Source organism: Schistocerca serialis, chromosome 7 (assembly GCF_023864345.2).
Source record: "Schistocerca serialis cubense isolate TAMUIC-IGC-003099 chromosome 7, iqSchSeri2.2, whole genome shotgun sequence".
NCBI classification, from domain to species: Eukaryota; Metazoa; Arthropoda; class Insecta; order Orthoptera; family Acrididae; genus Schistocerca; species Schistocerca serialis.
Window position 1 is genome coordinate 594,588,673 of NC_064644.1, and position 24,840 is coordinate 594,613,512.

At 40.5% G+C, this 24,840-nt stretch overlaps 1 protein-coding gene across 1 annotated transcript in view; it reads left to right on the plus strand.

Annotated features, from left to right (window-relative positions):
* The first annotated feature begins 11,665 nt into the window (after positions 1-11,665).
* The window catches only part of LOC126413274 (odorant receptor 94b-like), a 213,235-nt gene continuing 200,060 nt past the window's right edge, over positions 11,666-24,840 (plus strand). Inside the window, exon 1 of the mRNA XM_050083174.1 lies at positions 11,666-11,800. Coding sequence (XP_049939131.1) covers positions 11,666-11,800 — 135 coding nt within the window. The remainder of the gene's footprint in view (positions 11,801-24,840) is intronic.

Sequence of the window (24,840 nt, forward strand, 5' to 3'; positions counted from 1 at the left end):
TTTAAGTAGGTATAAGGTACATGCAGAAATCAGATGCGCATCCAAAACATGAATGCAAAGATTATATGTAAAGGATGTGGTGCTCAATGTTTATGCTTTTTATGGTGCTCGAGATTTAGTTCAAAGTAGACCCAAACATAGATACATCACAGCAGACTGACGTGTTACAGCAAAGAATTAAAAAAACTTACAGCATAATTACATTATTATTATTATTATTATTATTTAGCAACACATCAGAGGTTAAGTGAAGAGGAAATATTGGAATTAACTGAACATCTACAGTTGTCACTTGCCTACAACAATTTCAAATTTAGTAGTAAAATCTATCATCAAAGTGAAGGGTTAGTCATGGTAATAGCCTATCAGGGGCCATGGCTGACAGTTTCATAAATAATTTAGAAAATAAATTATTTTTGCTGCACAAGAAACTCGCTGATAAAACAGTAATTTTAAATGATATAGCGGTAACTGTTACTATAAATGAAAGCATCGGTGATGTTCGGAACTGCTGTACCAAATTGAACAACATACAGAACAAAATAAAATTTCCTTTAGAAACCGAAAAAAATAACAGCGTTAATTACCTAGATCTAGCTATAAAAAAAAAAAATATGAAATGCATATTTACCATTTACAAAAAGCTGACAAAATTAGGTAAGGCTATTAATTCATTTTCTTGTCATCTGATGCAGTACAAAATGGCGTGTTTTAATCTTATGTTACATCAGTCAATAAAAGTGACACTAGAAAAGAAAGTGACAGAACAGTAATTAACTACACTGAGGTACATTGCCTATGCAAATGGCTACACTCACAACTTAGTCAATGATCTGTATACTAAACTTAAAAGTAATGAGAATAAAACTAAAAATAAAAATATATAGAGAAAAATTCAGAATACAAAAGTAAAATTTATTCCCATGACATACAGAGATGAAGTGTCTGACAAACTTGAACTCAGCTTCGTAAATTTGATGTGGTCCTCATGTTTAACGCAAAGAATAGGGTAAAGTAAAAACTAAGGCATAAACTGAGTAAGAGGTCATTAAGGGTATACGGAACACCCTATGCTTACAATGTTTAATTGAGCTAAAAGTTAGGAACATTTTCTCATTTGTTATTTGGATGATACCCTTGATATTTTCACAGAACGCAGAGATATGTTCTGCTTTTATGCTTAATTATTAATTTTGAAAAAATAATGTATAGTTTTTTCAGATATTTTATTTTTTCTAAATGTTAAAAAAAGTTATACATTTTAACAAGTATTTTAAAATTTACATCCATTAATACAAAATAATTCCACATATCTTTTAATTCAGATATATTAGAAGGTCGTAAGGAACAACTACAGAAAATTTCATCTTTCTACTATAAAAAGGCCCTGAGAAAATGTACCTTGTACACAAAAAAACTAAAGTTATGGGAAATTAGGTTCAAAGTTTTTACTTCAGTACAAGCCTGCTCCATAGCTTGTATCATCAGAATCGTCCAACAGCTTCCTCTTGATGGCTCTGCTATGCTGTCTAGCCATCTTTGAATTTACTTTTATGGCATTATCTGAAGACTTGAGCCGTTCCTTGTCCAAACAAAGCATAGCTGTGGCAGTTTGTAGTCCTACACAGAGCCCCAACTTCTGCAGAACTTTGTACTTTGTTATATTGCCCTGATTGAATGATGAAACAGCATCATAAACGCCAAAGTGAAGTGTGTTTATACCCACAAACACAGTTTTAGGTAGTCTATTCCATATCACATGGTTTACACACTCATTTGGATTTTGAGTCCGGCCATGAAGACATTTCTTTAGTAGACTAATATCTGCGAGGTCTCGGAATGTTGGTTTTATTTCATCCATTATGGCAGGTGGCAGGTGATGAGGGTGATTGTATTGTTTCTTAGTTACCTTGCCTCTGTTGTACTTGCACCAACTATCGTCTCCTTTTGGACATAGCCCATGTTGGGGATTCTCATTGTTTGAAGCTGTATGAAAAAACAGAGCCCAGACCGCTCTTCTCATTAATTCTGCATCTGCTGTATTCTGTCTTACTGCTAGACCATAGCACTTCTGAATATGATCTATTGTAGCATCTGTCAGTCTATTTTTCCCATCTAAAGTTTTTCCATCGCTCAATTTCTTGCCTTTCATGCTAGCCTTGAGCCGTCGAAGTCTTGATCCCATCCTTTTCTGAACACAGACAACACACTCAAGTTTGGAAATTTCACATCGTTACCATAGAGCCTCAGTTCCTCAATTTCTTTGAAAGCCTTTGAGTCACCATCTCCAAGATAATTTATGTATCTAACATTGTACAATTTTACTGAGCGTTGATAAATACTTCTTACACCAGCAACTTCCATACCACCGCTTGACCCATAGTAATTTGCCATGCACTCCTCTTCATGTTTAGTTTTCATTTTCTCCTTGCATCTGCAATGCTTGGAAAGTATTGCCACATCAACTACCTTACCAGTGTCCACACTTGTAGCTGTTACTATACCATTCAGAGATGTGTGGCCTCTCTTCTGCCAGCTTCCATCAAAAGCTATGGACAAGTCTCTGCTATTATTATTTTCAACAACTGCTTCCTCAACAGCATCTTTCATGTTTTCCTGTGCCACATCTTCTACAGCAGAGCCTATTGCAATTATGTGTTTGTTAAATTTTGAAGGTGGAGGAGGGAGGTTCATCACACCACACAACATGGCACCTGCAGCCCTGCCCTATCCTATACATCGTAATCCATAAACCAGTCTAATGTTTATATCGTATAGTTTACCTGTATCTGCAGTAACATGTGAGGAATTGAAGAAAGTAACACTGTGTTTGCAATAACTGCACATCAACTCTAATTCACAAGCAAGTCCTACATGTAAGTTTGTTTTCAATGAAACACCACGTTTTCCACATTGTTTGCAGCACACATTGTTCTCCAAAACGTCTGATAATAAAGAGACGTTAATTACCTCATATTTTGTAGTCCCAGCATTTAGTTTCTTGTATTCTTCTTCAATTCCAGCTAGTTTTCTTCTTGAAGCACTTTCCGGCGTAGTGGCAGCAGCATCACTCAATGTATCACTACCAGTGTTGAGGTTAGTCGCTACTGGGACATCAGATACTGATGAAGATGAATCAGACGAATTTTTAGTACACTTTACTTTCTTGCATCAATGTACACGCTTTCTGAATACCTTCAGACTAGGTCTTGGCATGTTGAAGGAAAGAAAACTCAATGACTTCTCCACATACGACTTTCACAACAATGACATGGATGTACTCACAAAGGAAACAATACAAATGGTGCAGAATCTATTGTCAACTGTCTAGCAGTGTAGCCAACAGAAAAGCTAACTCTCTTGTGCTCAATTATATCTCTGGCAAGGCTGTCTATATCAGGTATATTTCACGTCTCATATACAAGGTGCGGAACATCGTGTGTCGAAATTATTTTAAAAAATTATTTAAAATAGTTCTATTCACGTCATCCAAATATTTTTATACATGGTATTAAACGGGAGAGTCTAAATTTTTCGAAATTTCATTTACCCAAAAATCGATTTTTTTATCGAAAAACTCATTCCGTATACCCTTAAATATCACAAGACAGCTATATACAAGAGGAATTGTGAATATAAGGGCTTTTACATCGGTGAGACAGGTATATTGTATTTCATATGGGTTAAAGAACATAAGCAAAACATAACAAAATAACTTTTCATGATCACCTTAGAAGCAGGAAATGTAAGATTACAGATATAGAGCATAATATGAAAGTATTGAATGATGTACCCAAAGAAAAGAAATTAAGAATTCCTGAAAACTTACAGATATATAGTCACCACAAAGAAATCTCAGGAGGTTTGCTCAGCGATCAATTAGATTCAAACCGAAAGAATTTTCTTGCTATCTTCTAGGATATCTTATAACTGCACACACTTCTGTGCAAGACAACAAGGTTAACAGGTATTAGCCATACAACACTGTATGTTACACATACATATACTACCAGTTAATTCACAATGTATATTAAAAAGCAATGACTTAGAATGTGATATGAGAAGTCATGTAAACTATATCGCAGGTCATGCACCATACCATTCTGACTTTACCAATACATTCTGCGTTACAGATGCTCTTAGGTAGACCTTGAGCACCACATCTTTTGCATATAGAATCCTTTCATTTTATACATGTATTAGGGATATAATTATGCAAGCAATATATTAATTCAGTTTATTACCATACTAGATCTGATTTCATGATGAATTTTGTGCCTCCTCATAAATAAAACTTGAATACTACAATGTATATAAACCTCGAAATCTGTATTACACTTAAGCACTTTTTTGCATTAAGTGAACATGTTCTATAGCTGAATGCCTTATGATTGTCTTTTTGTAAATCTGGTGCTGTGTGCATTGCATCTTTCTGATCTTGCCAATATCTTTGTGGTTGGGCAGGATCTTATGGAGACCTTGACCAACATGTCATTTAAATATAGATCATTATATTATTATTTTATTCTATATGATGTCAGGACAGTTGTATAAACATTATTTTGATCCATTACTGTATTGCATGTGACTTCTTGATATGGGAGGACATACTCTTATGTAGATCTCACGCACTGCATCCTTGATATGTAGGATCTTTTTAGTTTATTTTATATATTCTTTAGAAATACTCTAATTTATTATTACATAACACCTGACTTCTTTATTTATGTACCGTTTCGCCAGTTTTTAAATAAACCTCGATTACTCTAACAAAGATAAACCTCAAGCACTGAATCAAACTTTAATTTTGAGTTTTACAACATTTGTGTCCATTGAAAAACAGCATGTACTATACACAAATGGATTATTGTTACTGTTATGTAGGCCCATACACCGAATTATTCCGACTTTGTTGAGATGCTCGTCAGAGGACATGCTCTTAGATAGAGCTCCAGCACCCCATCATTTGCATGTACGACTTCTGTTAATGTTATATGTTGTTAACGTAATTACATTGTAAATTTTTCGATTCTTTATGATAAAATGTCTGTCTATCGTGATGTATCTACTATGGAGTCTACTTTGAACTAAATCTCAAATACTGTAACAAACAAACATCAAGGAAATCATTAAAATATAATATTATTAAGAAATATAGTAACCTGTAACCATTCCACATCTGATTTACCTCATGCCTACTTAAACTAAGACTTGAATACTATAACATATATAAAGTTCTATAACATATGTAAACCTCAAGCTCAACAATACATATCAATTTTTCATGCAGGATTATGTACTACAGAAGAAATTATTATGATTGCATTTTGTATGCCTTGCACCTCATGCATGCCATTCTAAAACTACCACTATCTTTGTGGGAGCACATGTTCTATGTGGGCCTTGTAATGGTCGCCTGGTCGTAGATATAGCTAATTGCTATAATCGCACTATTTCACTCCCATTTACGGAGCTTGTTAGCACTTGATGTTAGGTTGGCGCCATTAAAATGCATTGTGTTGTGGTAATCGCTGCTACTTGCTGGATCGCTGCTGTCTCTCAATGCTGATGCTGGCTCTAAATCTGGTTGTCTAGGGTTAAAAACATGAGATCCCGTGTTTTTTATATGCTTTTGATGATAAAGAACGAGCGAAACCAACAAATATGTAAACCTCAAATATTTATTACTCTGGTGGCCATCTTAATTCCACTGTCCACCAAAGACCATGACACAGGACAAAGTAGTATTTCCGTTACATGTTCTTTGCATTGTTTATCCACCTCAAACAATAACACACAAACACACTCTACCAAAGTGACATTCCGACTGCCTCCCGACCGTTCTTGCTGCTTGTATTTATAACCTTGTCAAAGAACTACTAAAAAGAGATATAGTTTACAAGTCATATGTACATCTGTTATCATAATTTGTGCAGAAAAGTTATTAATTTGCATCGAGTGACATAATTTAACATGTTATTAAAATGACAGACAGATTTGTAGACTTGACAGAATAATTCTTTGTTACAAAAAGACCGTTTTTTAGAAGTTTGTCAATTGACTTCTCTAATTTGCATAAATAAGTAATTAACATAAATTATTAAGAATTACTTTGGTTTTCGTCTAAAATAGGATTGATTACGTGAATACTGAGTGAAAACGCTCCTAGTGAACAAATAGGTTTCACTGGGTGATTTTTATTTACGGAGATCCAAAATACCTAAGTTGGCTACTATTTTTCGTACTTCATATTAATTATTTAAGATAAACTTAGTGCTTTTACATGATGACATTTGCTGTATCAGTGATCAAGTGATATTAACTTTTGTGTGGGTCAGTTATTCAGTATAATTTAATGGGTTGACTGTTTATGGAGACATGTTGTGCAATCATTGTTAACATACACAATAACTCTTCTATAATCATAAATACTCATTAAACTGGTTGAATTTGGAGGGTATCACATACTTCATTAAAGTAAAGCCTTTAATATGTTCCGTTACAACCTCAACCACCATAAAATTTGCATATAGAATCTTTAAAAATTTGTTATTTTTTGCTTGTTTTCGCCTTATTCTGACATTACCAATATTTCTTATTTCGACATGCTCAGATGTAGACCTTGAACACTGCATCATTTGCACATATGATTTTTTGTAGTTTATTTGGTAGTGTGTTTACTTTCATGTAAACCTAACAGTTTGTCATAGAATGATTGTTGCTAAGAAGAGCTGTATTCATTGCCATATTGTACATTTACCTCAGTGATTTTGATTATGAATGTAATTTTGAGTAGGCAGCAGGTACCGTATCACATTATACCATGAGATCTACAATATCTTATATTAAAAAAAAGTATGACTGTGGTCTATAGTGTTTAGAATACAGTTAATATGGTGAACTATTTCTGTCAATTACAGATGTACTATGTGTAGATGAATAATTTTAACAACAGATTTCTTGTAAATTTACATTGAAAAATGGCACTATATATTTTGAAAATATAATGTATCATAAATTTGTAATTTAAAAGTCTTACCTAATACTGCCACAAGTAATTTTAATAAAATTGGAGTGAAGAAAGAATTTGTATTGTGGCATATGTAGTTTGAAATTATGTGAGTACACATCAGTTGTCGACTATTGCAATGTAAACAACTGTATATACACTCATCTGTGCAAATATCGTATTAGCTCAGTCGCCATTATTGTGCGCTAAGACATCAGTAAAACACGATTTGCATTTTATATTTTTTGAATGTTATGTTTGTTGTGCTAATGTCCCTTGACACCTTTTATTGTAAAATCATGAACTATGTGGTTTGCAAGTTTGTAAAGATCATGAACTAGTGTTAGTATGTTACAAGGTACGTTCTAGTGCTTCAGTAATGTATTCTGTGTTTACATGAAATCAGATATGTATCAGCCAACTTCACTTGGAATGCTTGTTTATTAAACTTTCAAATCCGATGATGACAGCACAGATCTGTCAAAACCAGCAGTCAGTAAAAAGATATACTAGCGATCTTGGCGAAGCTGGTTTTTAAGAACAATGTAACTGTAACATCTGCTATATAAAACAACTGTTGTGTTTACACTACAGAATTAAGAATAAGAAACAATTGTAAGTAGTAGTCTACTAATGTTTTGTGGCGCCTAACATGGTGGCAACGTTCAGCGCCATATCGCCTTACTGTATCTCCATGGTTTTGAAGCTTATCTTAGGGTGCTATAAAGCAGCCACTAAACTGCGTGTGATACGTGGGCGTACAGCGCGCGGCAGATGCGAGCGTTATTCTTTTTTATGTACTTAAAAAAACTCTCCACTTCAACTACGTAAAGGAAAGTCGTGTATGCTGAGAACAGGAACATTCATTGGAAAAGTAAAGGGTAGGTAGACTCGTCGCTGTGACAGATAACAACGGAGTAATAATATTAAAAACTAAAACCACAGAGTCCAATAGTGTCTCTTTTTAGATATGTAATAAGCGCATGTGTCAACGCCTCAGGCGATGAACGCGCGAACTTCTTTGACGTAACTTGACGATCAGCTGATCGCGCTGCGAAACGCGCGATCTCCACCGTCGCCACAGTTTCATCGCATTTTGAGTCCGATGTGTACAATTCTTTAACTGACTGAAAGAGTAACTCTTGCACACCACCAAGGAGTCCACGTTTATTCTGTTACTTTACGTTGTTTCTTCCAGTTGCATCCAGTTGCGATTAAACATATATTAATGAGTATTAACGAAATTTACATTACCGATAGCAGGAACTTATACAACAATAGCAATAGACTTACACACTATATACGCATTTATATATTCTGCACAGTTCATTTACATTCTATAAAAGGAATAATAGTTATTGAATTTCTGTTGGATTTGGCCTGCAAAAAGCGTTCAGGATGTACGGAAGATATATTCAAGTGGGGAGTGATTTTGTTGCATAGGCCAGGTATACTTTTGTTCTGGATATATTATGTTGAGAATTTGTTTCCTTTTCTATGAGACAACGGTATCCACGCTGAATGAGTGTCCAGAGTGCACAACCAATCAGGAGAAAATCGATGAACTCACACATTGGCGATAGTTCTACTGCAGCTGGAGGTCCGATAATATTGGTTGTAAAGTCAGTTTTCGTAAAATGACTGAGGCTTTGCACACGCCAGGCATGTGCTGTAGAATGCTGTGATTTAGGTATCTGTGTATGCAGTAGCTGAAGCCCAAAGTGCTCTCAATGGAACAAAACGTGCTGCTAGTAAGACGCCAAAGGAAACTCGGATGCAGCATCTGGCGCGATGGAGTGGTGATCCATCGGGTACACAACAGGACTACCTCTGGCTCGCATAATTGGTAATTTGCACATCATCCGTTACATTTCCGACGTGTTTAGATCTGTGGTTGTGTCCTATGTTCGATGTACCTGTGACTTTACCTTTCACCAAAATAACGAAAGACCGCATGTTGGCCTCGCATCGCGTCTATATAGTAGTGCCAGATAAAATTCTGCAAATTAAAACATTTTTTTGAAGAGATGTTGCGTTCCGGTATCATATGGCGTTTGGACAGCACCTGGGTGTCACCACTACACTTGTTCCGGAAGAAAGACGGTACGCGACATCCTTGCTTGGGTTACTCGACATTAAATGCCAGGACCTTGCAGACAAATATCCTAGTCCACACATTTAAAAATTCAGATATGCTTTGGCTGCGGCAACTGTTTTTACAGTCCTTGATTGACTCAAAGCCTAAAGCTGATTATTTTAGCAGCTATGAATGTTCCCAAGGTAGCAGTGACCACGATCTTCGGCTTTTTCGAGTCTTTGGACATGCTCTTTGGACTTAAAAACGCGGCTGAGACCTGACAATGGTTGATTGACAACATGTTTCACAGATTGCCGTTTTGCCGTTTTCTGTATATCTCGACCGCATTTTGGTATTATCTTTTGAAGCACAATCACATGTCAGGCAGGTGGCCAAGGTACGGAAAGGTTACAAGATTACGATACAACACTGAACGAAGAAAAATGCTAACAGATAAAACTGAAGTGACGTTTCTCAGTTGTAGATTTTCATGGAATGGAATTTCGCTGTTGCTGGTAAAGTTGGAGAGTTGCAACGTCTGAAGAACTACCGACAACTTGGATGACTGTTAGGGATGGTGAATTTTTGGCGCCGCCATATACTACCAAGAGCATCCCACTGAAGAACCTCTTACGAACGTTCTTGCTAGCCACTGCACTAAAGGGAAGTCTTTACTGAAGTGGACTTCAGAGATTAACACGGCCTTTCGCGCTTTGCAGAACAGTGTTGAGCAAGCAGTGTTACTGGCCCACCTGGTACCAGCTGCACCGTTAGGTGTGATGTTCGACCTCAATTGGGGCCGCGCTACAACAGAAAGTGGACGATTGTTTACAGCCATTAGTTTTTTTTCCGAAGAAGCTACTGCCACAGCAAACGAACTGGAGCACCTATGATGGAGAATTGTTGGCAATTTTTGAAAGATGAAGCGCTTTCATCCTCATGTCGACGCTCGTCCACTGAGAATTTTATGGACCACAAGTCAACTGTACCCGCATTCCAGAATGAAAACTATAAATGCTTAACTCTACAGGTACATCGAGTCTGTTGCCAGTTCATGACGGATGTTCGACATATTAGAGGCGCTGAAAACATATTGGCCGACTTCCTCTCCCGCGCGTCTGGAGCGGTTGCGATCCTGATGTACGATGACCTCGCCAAGGCACAAATGGCAGACCATTAGCTGCAAGACCTACCGAGGGATCAGTCTTCGAATGTGCCGTTCCGGCAGGTCGAGGTACCAGGTTGTGGTGTTACGTGTTGGTGGAGCGTCCTTTTTCAGTCCGGAAGCACGTGGCTGCTACGGTCGCAGGTTCGAATCCTGCCTCGGCCATGGATGTGTGTGACGTCCTTAGGTTAATTAGGTTTAAGTAGTTCTAAGTGTATGGGACTGATGACCTCAGATGTTAAGTCCCATAATGCTTAGAGCCATTTGAACAATTTTTTTGGAGCGTCCTTTGCCAAGGACCGCGGCCCTACATCGCTGCACAATTTCGCAAGATAGTGTCCGAAAGCGTGCACAGCCTAGTGCATGCAGGGGCGGAGAGCACTGTCAAAATGATAATGGAACGTTTCGTGTGGCCATCGGTTGGCAAGCTGGGTGCACTTTGTCCTTGTTTCCGGTCTCATAAAGTGACACACGGCCGGGAGAGCGTTGTGCTGACCACATGCCGTCCCCCGCCCCCCTCCCCTCCGCTTCAATATTCGCCTGTGGGCTGAGGATGACACGGCGGCTGGTCGGTACCGTTGGGTCTTCTTGGCCTGTTTGGGAGGAGTTTAGCTTTTACTCCACGAATAGCGATAATGTAGTAAGCAATAAATCTGTTACTGTACTTTTTTGGGGGGGTCAGGGGCGGGGGGAGGGGGGGGGAGACCAGTTAGAAGGATTGGATTGTTTGAGGGAAGAGACCAAACAGCGAGGTCATCGGTCTCATTGGATTAGGGAAGGACGGGGAAGGAATTCGGCTGTGCCCTTGCAAAGGAACCATCCCGGCATTTGCCTGGAGCGATTTAGGGAAATCACGGAAAACCTAAATCAGGATGGCCAGACGCGGGATTGAACCGTCGTCCTTCCGAATGCGAGTCCAGTGTGCTAACCACTGTGCCATCTCGCTCGGTACCAGTTAGAAGAAGTTTCGAAAACCTTTGAAATTATGTGTGATATTTGTTGTAACTCGATAAGTAATCTTGTCCTCGAATTCTGGATCAACGTAGTCTGGCTAGTTCGCGCGCCCTGATTTAAACTACCTCAGGAGGTATGCTCAGTTTCTGTGATACTTCACTTATTGTGTTAAAATTTTAACGTAAGATTGTACCTCTTACTGAGGAGGTTATGGCGGCAAACTTTTCAGTTCGGTCAATGATTGTGTGAAATACGAAAGATAAAATGTTGCTACTGAAAGCCGTTAGATAGGCAACTTGCAATTGTGATCTGGTGAAGCTGTTGGCCGTTTAATACGAGTGATAGAGGTTCTGATTACGCAGAATGAGTAAAATTGCTTAATCTGCCGTGCTTCCTGGAGCTACAGTTCGGACGACCAGCAGTGTACTTTGCTCCCACTGCGCAGCCCGGCCAGCCTGTGATGGAGCTGGTGCGCCTGCTGCTGCGCCTGATGCACTGGAGCGGCGCCCTGCGACACCCCTCCCCGGCCACCGGCTGCTACCCGCTCTACTCGGCCGGCCTGCTCGCCCTCACCGCCTGCTTCGTCGCCACACAGGTAACACGGCGGGACGTGTGAATGTCCTCAGCAGCAAAAACTAGAGACGCTAGTGATTTTATTAATTTTGTTTATTCTTCGCAAGTATCACTTATTATTTCAGAAGCTAAAATAGAACAAATAATTCGCATTTTTGTGGACAATAACAAATGCATAACTAACTATTTCTTCCTGGTACTTCATCTGTAACCGGCCGCTGTGACCGAGCGGTTATAGGCGCTTCAGTCCGGAACCGCGCTGCTGCTATGGTCGCAGGTTCGAATCCTGCCTCGGGCACTGATGTGTGTGTTGTCCTTAGGTTTGTTACGTTAAAGTAGTTCTACGTCTAGGGGACTGATGACCTTAGAAGTTAAGTCCCATAGTGTTTACAGCCATTTGAACCATCTGAACGTAATCTGTTCCGTTCTTGTTCACTTATTTTGGAGCATTTAAACACTAGATGGTTGTTTCCGCTAATGGATCCACCCTCGTCTTACACCAGTCAACAACCGCTGTCAACTGGATTCCTTGGGTGTAGAGCAAGACATCAGCAACATTTCCACTACAACAAGCAGTTTCACGATCCACTGTTACGTCTTGGAATCCACACTTGCGTGATCACTTGCACCAATGCAATGAAAATTCTCAAGAAACCTGAAGATTGTGATGTTGGACGTCGGGATGTGAACAGACGTTGTAACTATTCCAGAGGTAGAATTGGAAGGAGAATCAGCATTGGTCGTATTTTTTTTGTTTGTTTTATTATCCGCAAAATCGATTTTCGGTCACTTAGTGACCATCCTCTGTGCTGTAATATACAATTAAAATTGGTAGGCACTAAACTACAGTTTATGAGATCACTCTAAGCTTGTTGATACCAGTGCCTACCAATATTAATTGTATAATACAACACTGAGGATGGTCACTAAGTGACCGAAAATCGATTTTGTGGATAATAAAACAAAAAAAATACGACCAATGCTGATTCTCCTTCCAATTCTATCCACTATTTGGTCGTGGTGCACAGAACACTCCATGGAGTCGCCAATCAATATTCCAGACATGTGCGATGTGTTCAGGTAGGTATTCTGGGCAGGCCAGTCCATTTCAGGAATGTAATTGTTCAGAAACCATTGTCTCACAGATTTTGCTTTGTGGCAGGTTGCGTTGTCATGCTGATACAAACAATGACAGACTCCGAACTGTTCCTCTACAGTGCACAGTGCTGTGAAATGTTTTCGTATACTCCAGCATTTAGTGCTTTCTTATGAGTAATGGGAGTACCAAAACTTGACCTCGATAAACACCGCCATACCGTAACGCCGCCTCCTCTGTACCGCACTGTTGGCACTATACACGATGACAAGTGACGTTCTCCAGGCATTTGCCAAAAGCAAAACGCCTCCATCGGATTGCCATATGGTATAGCATTATTCATCACTCAAAATCAATCGTTTCGATTCATCCACTGTCAAGTTGCGTCGCCCTTTACAGCAGCTCAAGTGTCGCTTAGTACTGGATAGAGAAATGTGTGGGTTATGAGGTGCTGCTCCACCATTGTATCCATTCTTTTAACTCCCTGCACATAGTAACAGCTGACTAATGCTAACATTTTCGAACTCACGAGTGATTTCTTCCGTGCGATTTTTTATTGCCATAATCCGCAATGCTGGGCGGTCCCGACCTGTCAGCTCATAAAGTCTGTCTTGGTTTACCTGTGATTGTACCTTCGCCTTTTCGGTTCACAATTACATCATCAACAGTCGATTGCGGCAGCTTTAGAAGGGTTCAAATGCCGCTGATGGATTTATTGCTCAGATGATATCGACTATGTAGTCCACGTTCGTAGTCACTGCCCGACCCATTCCGATGATGATGATGATGATGATGTTTGGTTTGTGGGACGCTCAACTGCGCGCTTATCAGCGCCCGTACAAATTCCCAATCTTTTCTCAGTCCACACTCGCCACATTCATGAATGATGATGAGATGATGAGGACAACACAAACATCTAGCCATTTCGAGGCAGGTGAAAATGCCATATGGTATATCTACATCTACATCTACATCCATACCCGGCAAGCCACCTGACGGTGTGTGGCGGAGGGTACCCTGAGTACCTCTATGGTTCTCCCTTCTATTCCAGTCTCCTATTGTTCGTGCAAAGAAGGATTGTCGGTATGCTTCTGTGTGGGCTCTAATCTCTCTGATTTTATCCTCATGGTCTCTTCGCGAGATATATGTAGGAGGGAATGATGATGAGATGATGAGGACAACATCTAGTCAATTCCAGGCAGGTGAAAATGCCTGACGTCGCCGGGAATCGAACCCGGGAGCTCGTGCTCGGGAAGCCCGACACATTCTGCTGCTACTGCTTCTCATGTAGTGGTCAGCTGCGCATTACATAGGGGTGTTCCTATACTTCAGATCACATAATATATATTCCTAATAACCCTCTCAAATCAGAATGACAACAAGTCCATGCTGCTGAGTAAGGTATTCTGCTAAAAGCATATTCATGCTAGGCACAGTTCAGTTGTGCCTGCTTTGCTGTTGTAAATCTCTCTCTCATTGTGCTGATCTACAGAGCGTTTCCTAGCACATTTTCACTTAGTACTATCTTAGTACTATCATATGGGATAGGCTTCTGTGTAAAGTACGAGGGTCATTGCGAAACAAATACCTCACATTTAATTTCATGGGAACTACGACACATACAGGAGACATAATAACAGGGAACGACAGAGTAAGACTTCACTCACGTACTGTCATTTTTCTGCATACTCACAAAGTCCATCCAAGTATGGCAATGAGTTCCATAGTCACGAAAATGTTGAGGGACCTGGAATCACCACGTTGCAAGCGCAGTTCGTATTCTTCTCTGGCGTGACCTTTAAAATTCAGCCTTGCAGCCTAGTCTGTGTCGTGTTGTAGCGTTCTGAGTGGACAGTTGCTTTTCGCTCCAAATCATCCAAAAGAACCATATGCGGCCTGTCCGAGGAGACAGTGCACATCACTTTGCCTACACATGGCTGTTTCTTGAATTACTTCTTTGTTGGAGAAATCGCATGTCGCCATTCTGTGGAATGTCGTTTGGATTCCTGCTCGTAATGGTAACACCACTTAATGGTGTTCAGTCTTGTACTAGTACAACAAGTCCCGACAAAATTAGATGATTTGTTTGGTCTCTTCTAAGCATGTCACATACACCTTGTGATAAACAAAGTTGCGTGATATATTGTCTTCTATTACAGCCGACTATAAGATGCACATAAAATTTCTCGGTCGTAATCCGCCGATCATCACGGATGAGTTGATCTGGATGCTATTCTTTATGAAGGATGAGTAGGGCGACAGGGGTGTGGCCTATCATGCGCACCCACTTCGCCACTACTGATGCAGTAGGCATCGCCTCAGATTAATCGCGTCTGCTGTATCGTCTCGTTAGACCTTTCGATGGATTTCAATTCGCTCAGTTTGTTCAGCAGTCAGGAATTCAATCACACGTCACTGTTTCACGCGTACGCCATTTCGCAACGCTCCCTGCTACCGTTGTCGGTCGCAGGACAATGAAAGCAACAGTCTATAAGAAGGACGATCAATACTACAAACTGTCTCGGACAGTCACAAAATCAACACAAAAATAAGAGACATTAGTTTCGGAAAGAACTTTGTAGCTTGGGCAAAAAGAAATATACAGGGTGGTTATAATTAGCATTTCAGTACTTGAAAGGACAAGCGTAATCGTAGGTTCAAATGGCTCTGAGGACTATGGGACTTAACTTCTGAGGTCATCAGTCTCCTAGAACTTAGAACTACTTAAACCTAACTAACCTAAGGACATCACACACATCCATGCCCGAGACAGGATTCGAACCTGTGACCGTAGCGGTCACGCGGTTCCAGACTGTAGCGCCTAGAACCGCTCTGCCACTACGGCAGGCCGTAATCGTAGGGCAATGAAATTTTGTAAGGACATGCGTAAGAGAAATAACAAACTGTTGAAAGAAACATACTTTAATTTCCACATGAGATGATAACATTTGTTTATTACGTACCATGTTTACGTTTCAGGTTACAAACGTTGCTCGTCTGCATCCATGACAGCCTGGACTCGCACTAGAGAACCATTTCAGAGCTGTTCTCAGCACTTTTCGAACGGCGGACCATGTTAAGCTGTCGTTACGCATCTCGTGCACTGCATACTGCATTCGCAGCCATGACAACAGTAACTTCTTCAGCAATTTGTGACGCAATTGGCGGTCGCCATCTCCCAGGAGAAATTCCAGTCAATTCGAACTTTGGAATCGTATTCTTCAATCCCCGTGCGGAAAGAGGACGTCTCCGTATTCCTCTAATGTGTCGATACTCGCTGAGAGCGGAAGCGCTACTGCTATTGTTTTGATGTAACATTGTTACCTTCTACAGACCCGTATTAACTGTCCGCAACGGTAATGCATTAAGATGCTCGTGTTTCAGTCTTACGTCGCCATACCAATACCGGCGCCTAACGGCCAGTCATGACACTACTAACAACGCAAATCCCGCAGCGCACAATCGGAACATCATTCCCGTGAAGCTGAGTGCCCACATGGAAAATACTTTTCCGTCTACACTGGCTCAAGTATCTAAAGTTTCATTACAACCGCCGTCTGTTTGTGCTAGAGAAGCGTATAGCAAAAATATTGTGTAAAGTAGGTAACAAAATATCCTGCAGAAGCGTCTTCCCAAACTTGTGTGTCATTGCACACAGAGTATTCAGCTGTGCCTACCTATGCGTTTTATGCAGCCCATAATACCTTCAAATGCCACAAGTAAGATTTTCATATTCTCACAGTCGCTATGGGCAAACTGTTAGTCCTGGAGAAAAAATGAACAGGATCTTTATGTAATGTAATTAAATAATGTCGTGGTATATTTTTCGCTAGAGGCCATAGTTATTGAATTATGCAAGAAAAAGGTACAAAAGCGACCTTCAAAAGCGTTTCCCTTGAACAATTCGAAAACAGTGGTCTCCTGCAAAAACATATCCCAGTACAAAATTTAACGAGATTAAATTTCCTACGAAAAGTTTCTGTTAATTTTTTCTGTTGGACTAATATTTTGCGCGTAGGAAGTGAGAGAATAAGAAAATCTCTTGTGGGGTTTTTGAAGGCATTGCAGGTTACATAAAACCCAGTGATAGAGGCAGCTGAATAACCCTGCAAATCGCTAGTGGTATTTGTGATTAATAATAGTAAGACTGAATTTAGGATGAACTGTGTAATTCATAAGCATAATTAAACTAATTTGTGTATTGACCATACAATAATTAAATTTTATACTTTGCCAGAAGACATCTGTCAGGAAATCCCCAGACAAAACAAAGAAAAAGATTATCTTATGGTTTACTGGTTCTAGAATTTATCAGAATATATTATCTCAGCAACGCAAATTCTACTTAAAATAATGTTGATTTTAAGCAAGTCGCTAACTTTACCAGTATACGAGAAGCAAGTTGTGTTCTGTGTGATGCCACCGAATAGTTCCTTATCGAATCCACGACGCAGATTAACGATGAGGATCGGCGTACTGGTCAGCCTGGGATGTGTTTTTAGGTGGTTTTCCGCATCTGACTAGGTGAATACTGAGCTGGTACCCGACGACCCGCCATGATTTACTATTGGCAAACACTTCGAAAACGTTCTTACACTTTCACACCGGATAACACTAGGAGCAGACAAATGAGACCCAACAACTCCTTCCTAGGAGAGTTGGGTTGCCGACAGAAAGGACATCTGGTCGCCCTCTACCAATTCTTAACTATCGCTTTGGCCTGGAAGACCACATGTATTCTCTACATTCCTCCTCCAGTCATTTCTGTTCCTGACTTTTGGGGTCCATTCTCCTTTTCCCAGGCCCATCGCTTCGGTATCCCTGTCAATATCACAGTTCTGTCTTGTCCGTGGCCTGCTCTTTCTGCGTTCCATGGATCCTGAGAGTGCTACTCGAAGCAGTCTTCCCACTTCCATCCTAATTAGCCCAAATCAATCTTCTTTTCTCATTCTACCGACAATATCAGCTTGTGAGTATAGGTCTGCCAGTGCCCGGTTTTTTAATATCTTCCCTTTCTGTGACACGTGTCCCTTTTGGGGTCAAATACCTTCCTTAATGTCTTCCTCTCAAAAGACTTCGGAGGGTACTACTAATTTGATTTTAAAACTTCTCAAAACTGCTCTAATGCACAGTACGTCCCGTAAGCCATAAGATGATCTATTTACCGCTCTGTCCTTGCCTTAATATCGATTTCTATTCTATTCTGAACGCTAAAAACGCTTCCCAAATTTTTAAATATGTCTACTCCTTTAAAGGTGAATAGGTAAGCTATACATGGGGTTTAATCATTGGGTGCCCTGCTCACGACCATGTACTCAGGTTTCTCCTCGTTGGTTTGTAACCCTGATTTCCTTACAATATTTCTGTAAGAACTTGTCATGAGCTGTAAGTTCTCCTTACTACCACTTGATAGCACATCATCGTCTGAGTATTCAAGCGGATTTATTGTGATATTATCCAGTTTGGTTTAGTTTTTAGTGTTCTCTGTCTTCCTTTTCTAAAATTAAATTAAAAAAATGGAGATAATGCGTCTCCTTGTCTAAGACCATTTCTGATCTCAAAAATCTCTGGAATTCCTGCAGTGATCTGCATTCTGCAATCCTTCAGTGCAGATGCACAACACAATCGAACTCTTTCGGAAATCAGCGAAACGCTGCGAGTAATGAGAATAATGGACATAGGTATTAGGTCAGTAGCATGTGGATAAGTAGAGAATTTGGGTCTGACAAGAGGCCGTCTATGATAGTCTGCGCAGGTGCTATGATGTCTGTGTCCGTGTTGCATAGTGGTCAGGGCATGTGCTTAGTGAGCAGGGGACCAGGGTTCAAATCCCTGTCCGGCTCAAATTTCTAACTTTCCTCATTGGCATAAATCAGTGCCCACTACGCAGCAAAATGTCATTCATTGCTTTTTGTCTTGATGCCTGAGAATTGTTAAACTGTTTTAGGCAATGTTAGAGAATATATTGCAGAAACCTACTCCTTCGGAGTTAAAGATGCCGTCATGTCTGGTTTAAAGTGCAGTTTCGTCCAGAAAGGAATTTTCTTTCACGATTGTTCGATAAGGAGTGGCAAAGGTGAACATTCGAAGGTCAAAGATTGCAACACACGGTGCGGTCTTGTCGATAATTTCTCTTACATTGCGACCAAAAGTTTTCTCAGTTGTTGGTCCCGTGCGACCAACTGTATCAACCCGAACTTTACGTTCCTTTTGCTGCAGTGGGTCCCAACCCACCACAGTTTCACAAACTCAACCAACGGATTGATGTTGGGAACTACTTCATTAACAAAATTTTAAGTATAATTATGGCAGTCGTGAATGATATATCCTACCAACAGGCTACTAATGGGCCCATTCCACTACTACAAACAAACTCAATCCAGAAGCTAATCTAAAATGAGTTAACACTATTCCTTACACCCCAAAATGGCCTATAATATCATCCAGTGGGACAGAGGATCGCTCAAGGCAAACAACGGTAGCCTTAGACATATTCTCCTCGAAACATTTGTGCCATCACAGAAACATGGTTAAAACCGAGCGAATCATTATCGCTCCCTGACTTCCCTGTCATTAGAGGAGATAAAAATGATGCAATAGCGGTGCAGCATTGTTGGTAAAACAAGACATCCACATTTCCCTTGTCAAAACTGCCACTCAGCACGACTCATTGCATGTGGTAGGTATCCGTCTGCGGATTGATACACTTTCCTAACAACAGCTAACAACACTCATTGCCTACCTCAGAAATCCCTTTCTGCTACTAGATGACTTTAACGGCCAACATGCGGTGTGGGGCTGCAGATATGCCAACGCAAATGGCAAAAATGCTAGTGGGCGTACTATTTTCGGAAAACCTTAAAGTACTAAATGTTGGCTCAGGAATAGTCCAACCAAATGCAGCTCCAACGGCAGTGGACTTGAGCATAACATCCCTTGTACTGTCTACCGGAACAACATGGGGAGTGATACCGGATACTTTAGGTTTGGATCACCTACCAATTCAAATTATAATAAACGCACAACCTAGGGAGACTGTCAAATATGCAAACGGAGAGAGATGGAACGCAACCAAAAGCAGTTGGAACCTATACGAAACACTACTGAAAGACAACTGGAATCGATCATCGGAATTGGGAATTCCGAAAGAGACTCTGAGGTTCTGATATCCCTTATCAACGATGCAGCGGAAGTCTCAATACCTCAAGAAAGATATAAGCGGACTACTCACAGGCCATCACCCAGTTGGTGGGATTCATATTGTGACGCAGACATCAAGTAACGGCGGGAGGGATTAACAAAACACAAAAATCTGTGTAATGGTACAAACTTTCTTGTCCTTAAGAAAGCACAAGCTGCAGCCAGGAAAATATTCAAGCACAAAAAAGAAAATCTTGGCACAGTTTCTGTACTGCAGTCTGCAAAGAAACTCCGGTAACCAGGCTCTTGAATGTAATACGGAACATTAAAACAGGTCCGACAATGGATATGCACACACCTACAACATCCGACGAACTTCCAGAATCGTTCTTGTGTATGAGAGCTGAGCCTGATGTAGTGGACAAACAAGACGAGGCGGGATCTGAAGAGGACAACAGTGGCATAGCACAACCCTCTTCGCTGCGAGAGCTCCAAGGTGCTGCACTTGGCCCGAATTATAAGGGTCTTTCAAAAAGGACTTTACAACTTTAAAAATTCATATAAATTTATTGAAAGAAGATATACAGCTGGGCTTTCTATTATGTTGTAGGGAAACACATCAAGGTTTTTTTACCTTAAATTAAAGATGATTTATGTTGGTTATCCTGCACACATCCCATTGAAAGTCAATTTCTTCCTATACTCGCTGTAGCATTGCACATGTAACTTACTAGGTGGTTGCGTGTATTCTTGCTCTAAGTTAAGATAGAGAAGCTGGTAAAGGAGGTACAAACACGATATCCTCGATGAACCCCATTAAAAAAGATCCAGTGGCGTCAGGTCTGGGTAACGTGGGGGCCATGCAATTGGCGCATCACGCCAATCCATTAGATTAGATAAGATTAGATTTACTTTCATACCAATTGATCCGTAGTGAGGAGGTCCTCCAGGATGTGGAACATATCAGAAAAACAACAATACATGACAAATATTTACAACTAAAACAAATAAGCTAATGTACCATTCCACAGGTCCCAAGTGGAAATATCATTATTTTTAATGAACACTATATGAAAGAGTCATTTTACAAATACTAATGCACTGAATTTAAAATTAAAAAGTTTATTTATTTATTTATAAGGTAATCAACATGTAATACAACTACTATAATACTTATTTACAATGAACACATTACTGCACTGAAATGGTGCAGAAGTTAGATTGTACCTTACACACACATTAACAATCAACACATTACTGCACTGAAATTGTGCAGAAGTTTATATATATATATATATATATATATATATCAATTGGTTTTACTGAGAAATTCATCAATGGTTTAGAAGGAGTTGGTCACCAATAAATCCTTTAGGCTTCTCTTAAAGTGAATTTCATTGGTTGTTAAGCTTTTTATGGCTGCTGGCAAGTTATTGAAAATGTGTGTTCCTGAATAATGCACACCTTTTTGTACTAAGTGACTTTAAATCCTTGTGAAGATTATTCTTATTTCTAGTATTGATTCCATGAACTGACCTGAAAAGCGCTCACTGAGAAAATCCCGGACGTCAGCCAGGTAGTGGGGTGGTGCACAATCCTGCAAGAAGTAAACGATTCAGTCTTGGTCATCCTCATCGATCTGTGACATCAAAAATTGATGTAACACATCCAGGTACGCTCAACGGCGTCTTCAGATGTGCTTGGACGACCTGATGATTTCCCCTGTTCTACAAAACATTTATGCCACTCATAAATTGTAGGTCTACTAGGAGGATCTTTAGCGTACTTGGTACGGAAATTACGCTGAACTGTTGTAGCCGACTTCAATTCTTCAAACCGAAACACTCAGCTATCACGCTCGGGTCCAGTGAAGGCAGCCATCTTGAACGCAACTGCCACTAGCGCTCCTTACGGTGCGATCCGGCACTAGAAAACTACTCGAAGCAAAACTGAATGATGATGATGATGTTTGGTTTGTGGGGCGCTCAACTGCGCGATCATCACCATCCATACAAAATTGCAACGTTTTTACTCAGTCCAATCTAGCCCAGTCCCCAGACAGAGAAAATCCCCAACCTGGCCAGTAATCCAACCTGGGACCCTGCGATCCAGAGGCAGCAACGCTAGCCACCAGACCACGAGTTGCGGACACAAAACGCGATGTGTCTCTCTACAAATTGATACTACAATCACCTCTGTAGGTACCGTGAATTAATTTATATGAATTTTCAAGTTGTAAATTTCTTTTTGAAACAACCTGTATTAACCACCCTTTGTGACGACTCATTCCACACAAAGGAAACTGCTGCCGCTCAAAATTTACACTAGTATATGGACATAAAAGATCCAAACCGATTCACTATAGCCGGCCGGAGTGGCCGTGCGGTTGTAGGTGCTACAGTCTGGAGCCGAGCGACCGCTACGGTCGTAGGTTCGAATCCTGCCTCGGGCATGGATGTGTGTGATGTCCTTAGGTTAGTTAGGTTTCAGTAGTTCTAAGTTCTAGGGGACTTATGACCTCAGAAGTTGAGTCCCATAGTGCTCAGAGCCATTTGAACCATTTGAATCACTCGTTCATAACGCTGTAAGCTTTCTGAGCAACAGGGAGACAATCATTTTGCAACACGGAACTACACTGGGACCCAGAGAAACTAGCAGAGGATTCCCAACGGGGTCAGTCTCGGCTTCCTTACTGTTCAGTGTCTATACTGCAGACCATCACGCCCTCTTTGACAGTGATACCCAAATATTACAATACGCAGACGACGCATGCATATATTCCGAAGCCAGTACTCATCAGTTCTGTCATCTGAAAATGACACCGCCCTCATATGTCTGCATGAGTGAGGTACAGAAAGTGGCTTCAAAATCTCTGACAGCAAGTCCATTCTTATGATCTTTGTTCGCAATCTGATTCCACTTTCCCAAACAATGTAACTGCGACAACATACTTTTCCATTTGCGAAAACAGTTCAATATCTTGGAATAATCGATGATAAACTACGATGTGGTAGCTGACATATCATTACCAGCTGTGAAAAAGCTTGCAATCTCATCAGAGCTACAAGTGGAGTATGGTGTGGACAGCAAAAGCTTTAGACCGGCTCCTACTAAGGAGACACTCCCGTTACAGACACCTATGCTACGGATAAGCATCGCACGGCACGGTCCAAAGAATCGACACTACACAGTACAAAGCCTTGCGTAGAGTTACTGGGGCGTTCATGCCAAGCCTGACGAACGCATTACTGGTTGAAGCCAATAAGCCACCATTAAAAGTTGCGACGAATATTCCAGTGCAAGAAATTCCTCCTATTACTCTGTTTCGAAGAATATGAATCCTTTGACGCAAAAATTCGGGTATTAACATTCTGTTGTGCAAGCAGAAGATACTGGATAAATAAGCAACTTCCACCTATCGCGGCTGAATACATGTAGATGCAGATATTAGGGCACCAAGTGTTGAAAAGTGTTCTTCTACCGCACTACAGGAGGCCATACGAAACGTTGACCCAGCAGATTGATATCAGGACCAGTTTACCAGTTTTATGTGTCAAAACCAGGACCCAACTAACGCAACGGAAATGGGATTCCTATCTCACAAACACAATAGGTGTGTGATGTGTACAAATGGATCCAAGTGTAGTGAAGGTGCTGGTAGTACCTACAGGATACCCCGAGGCAAACAAGCAGGCCTATACAAGCTGGATCCAGACTCCACTATCATGACAGCAGAGCTGACTGCCATTTTGTAAACCTTATAATTCGCATAGACGTCCACACCAAGGATAGTAGTCATCATCTCTGTTAGTACATTGTACCAGCTGTAGTACAGTTGTACCAACTCCATAGTAGCTGAAATCGTCGATGTTGTGTTTTGGATGCAGAGGAACTCTCGCAACATCGTGATACATGGATGAAAGACCACTCTTGGATGCCTGGAAACGAACAAGTAGAAGCCCAAGCAAAGCAAGCATCTATGCCTGGAGCTATTAAATATGATACCGTTGCAAGTAATCTTCGGGCTCTTGGTCATCAGTTTCGAAGCTGCCTCCAAATCTTGCTAGCATCCAAGGATGTAGCAACGTACTAGCTACAGTACGAGTTTGTCAACAGTGTTAACATCAAGATATAGCTCCTTGCGCTGCTAATCTAATAACTCGCTACGATCACGTTTAATGCTCGCACTGGGTACGACATTCACTGCAGAGCTCTCAGAACACTACCGAACGCTCATTGGTTGGCGTAGGTGTGGCGAGCGAGCCTAAACTCGACAGCCGTCGTTTGTGACTCCACTTTTTAGACTACGAGCAGATACAGCTTTGTGACAACACTTCGTCCAGAAACTTTTGTATCCTACAGTGCTGTAAAATCGTGCCGACGGCCAGACCTAGAATTCTGACGTGTGGAAATTTTTTGTGCCGTTTTCTGTACTCAGGAAAGAGTACTGCTCTGCGTTTAACAGTGACATTCTTGTTGCGCTCTTAATGTTGACGCCTTTGGTCTTCACTGAATGTCGTCGTGACTTCACGTATCTTGTAACTGTCCTTCTGATAATCATTTCCTTTGTGATTTGTTCAGATTTTTCCTGCAATCACTTAGCTTTACCTACTCTGCACATCTTATTTATGTCGATTCTAACACATCGACATTGTATTATTCTTTGCTTTTCCTGAAGTTTTTTCCCTTCCTTCTTTCGACGATTAGTTCAAGTATTTCTTCTGTTACTCATGGTTTCTTCGCTGTTACATACCTTGTACCTATATTTGTTTGCTCCTACTATGGTAGTCATTATCACGGTATCGAAATCTTTCGAGAACTTTAAG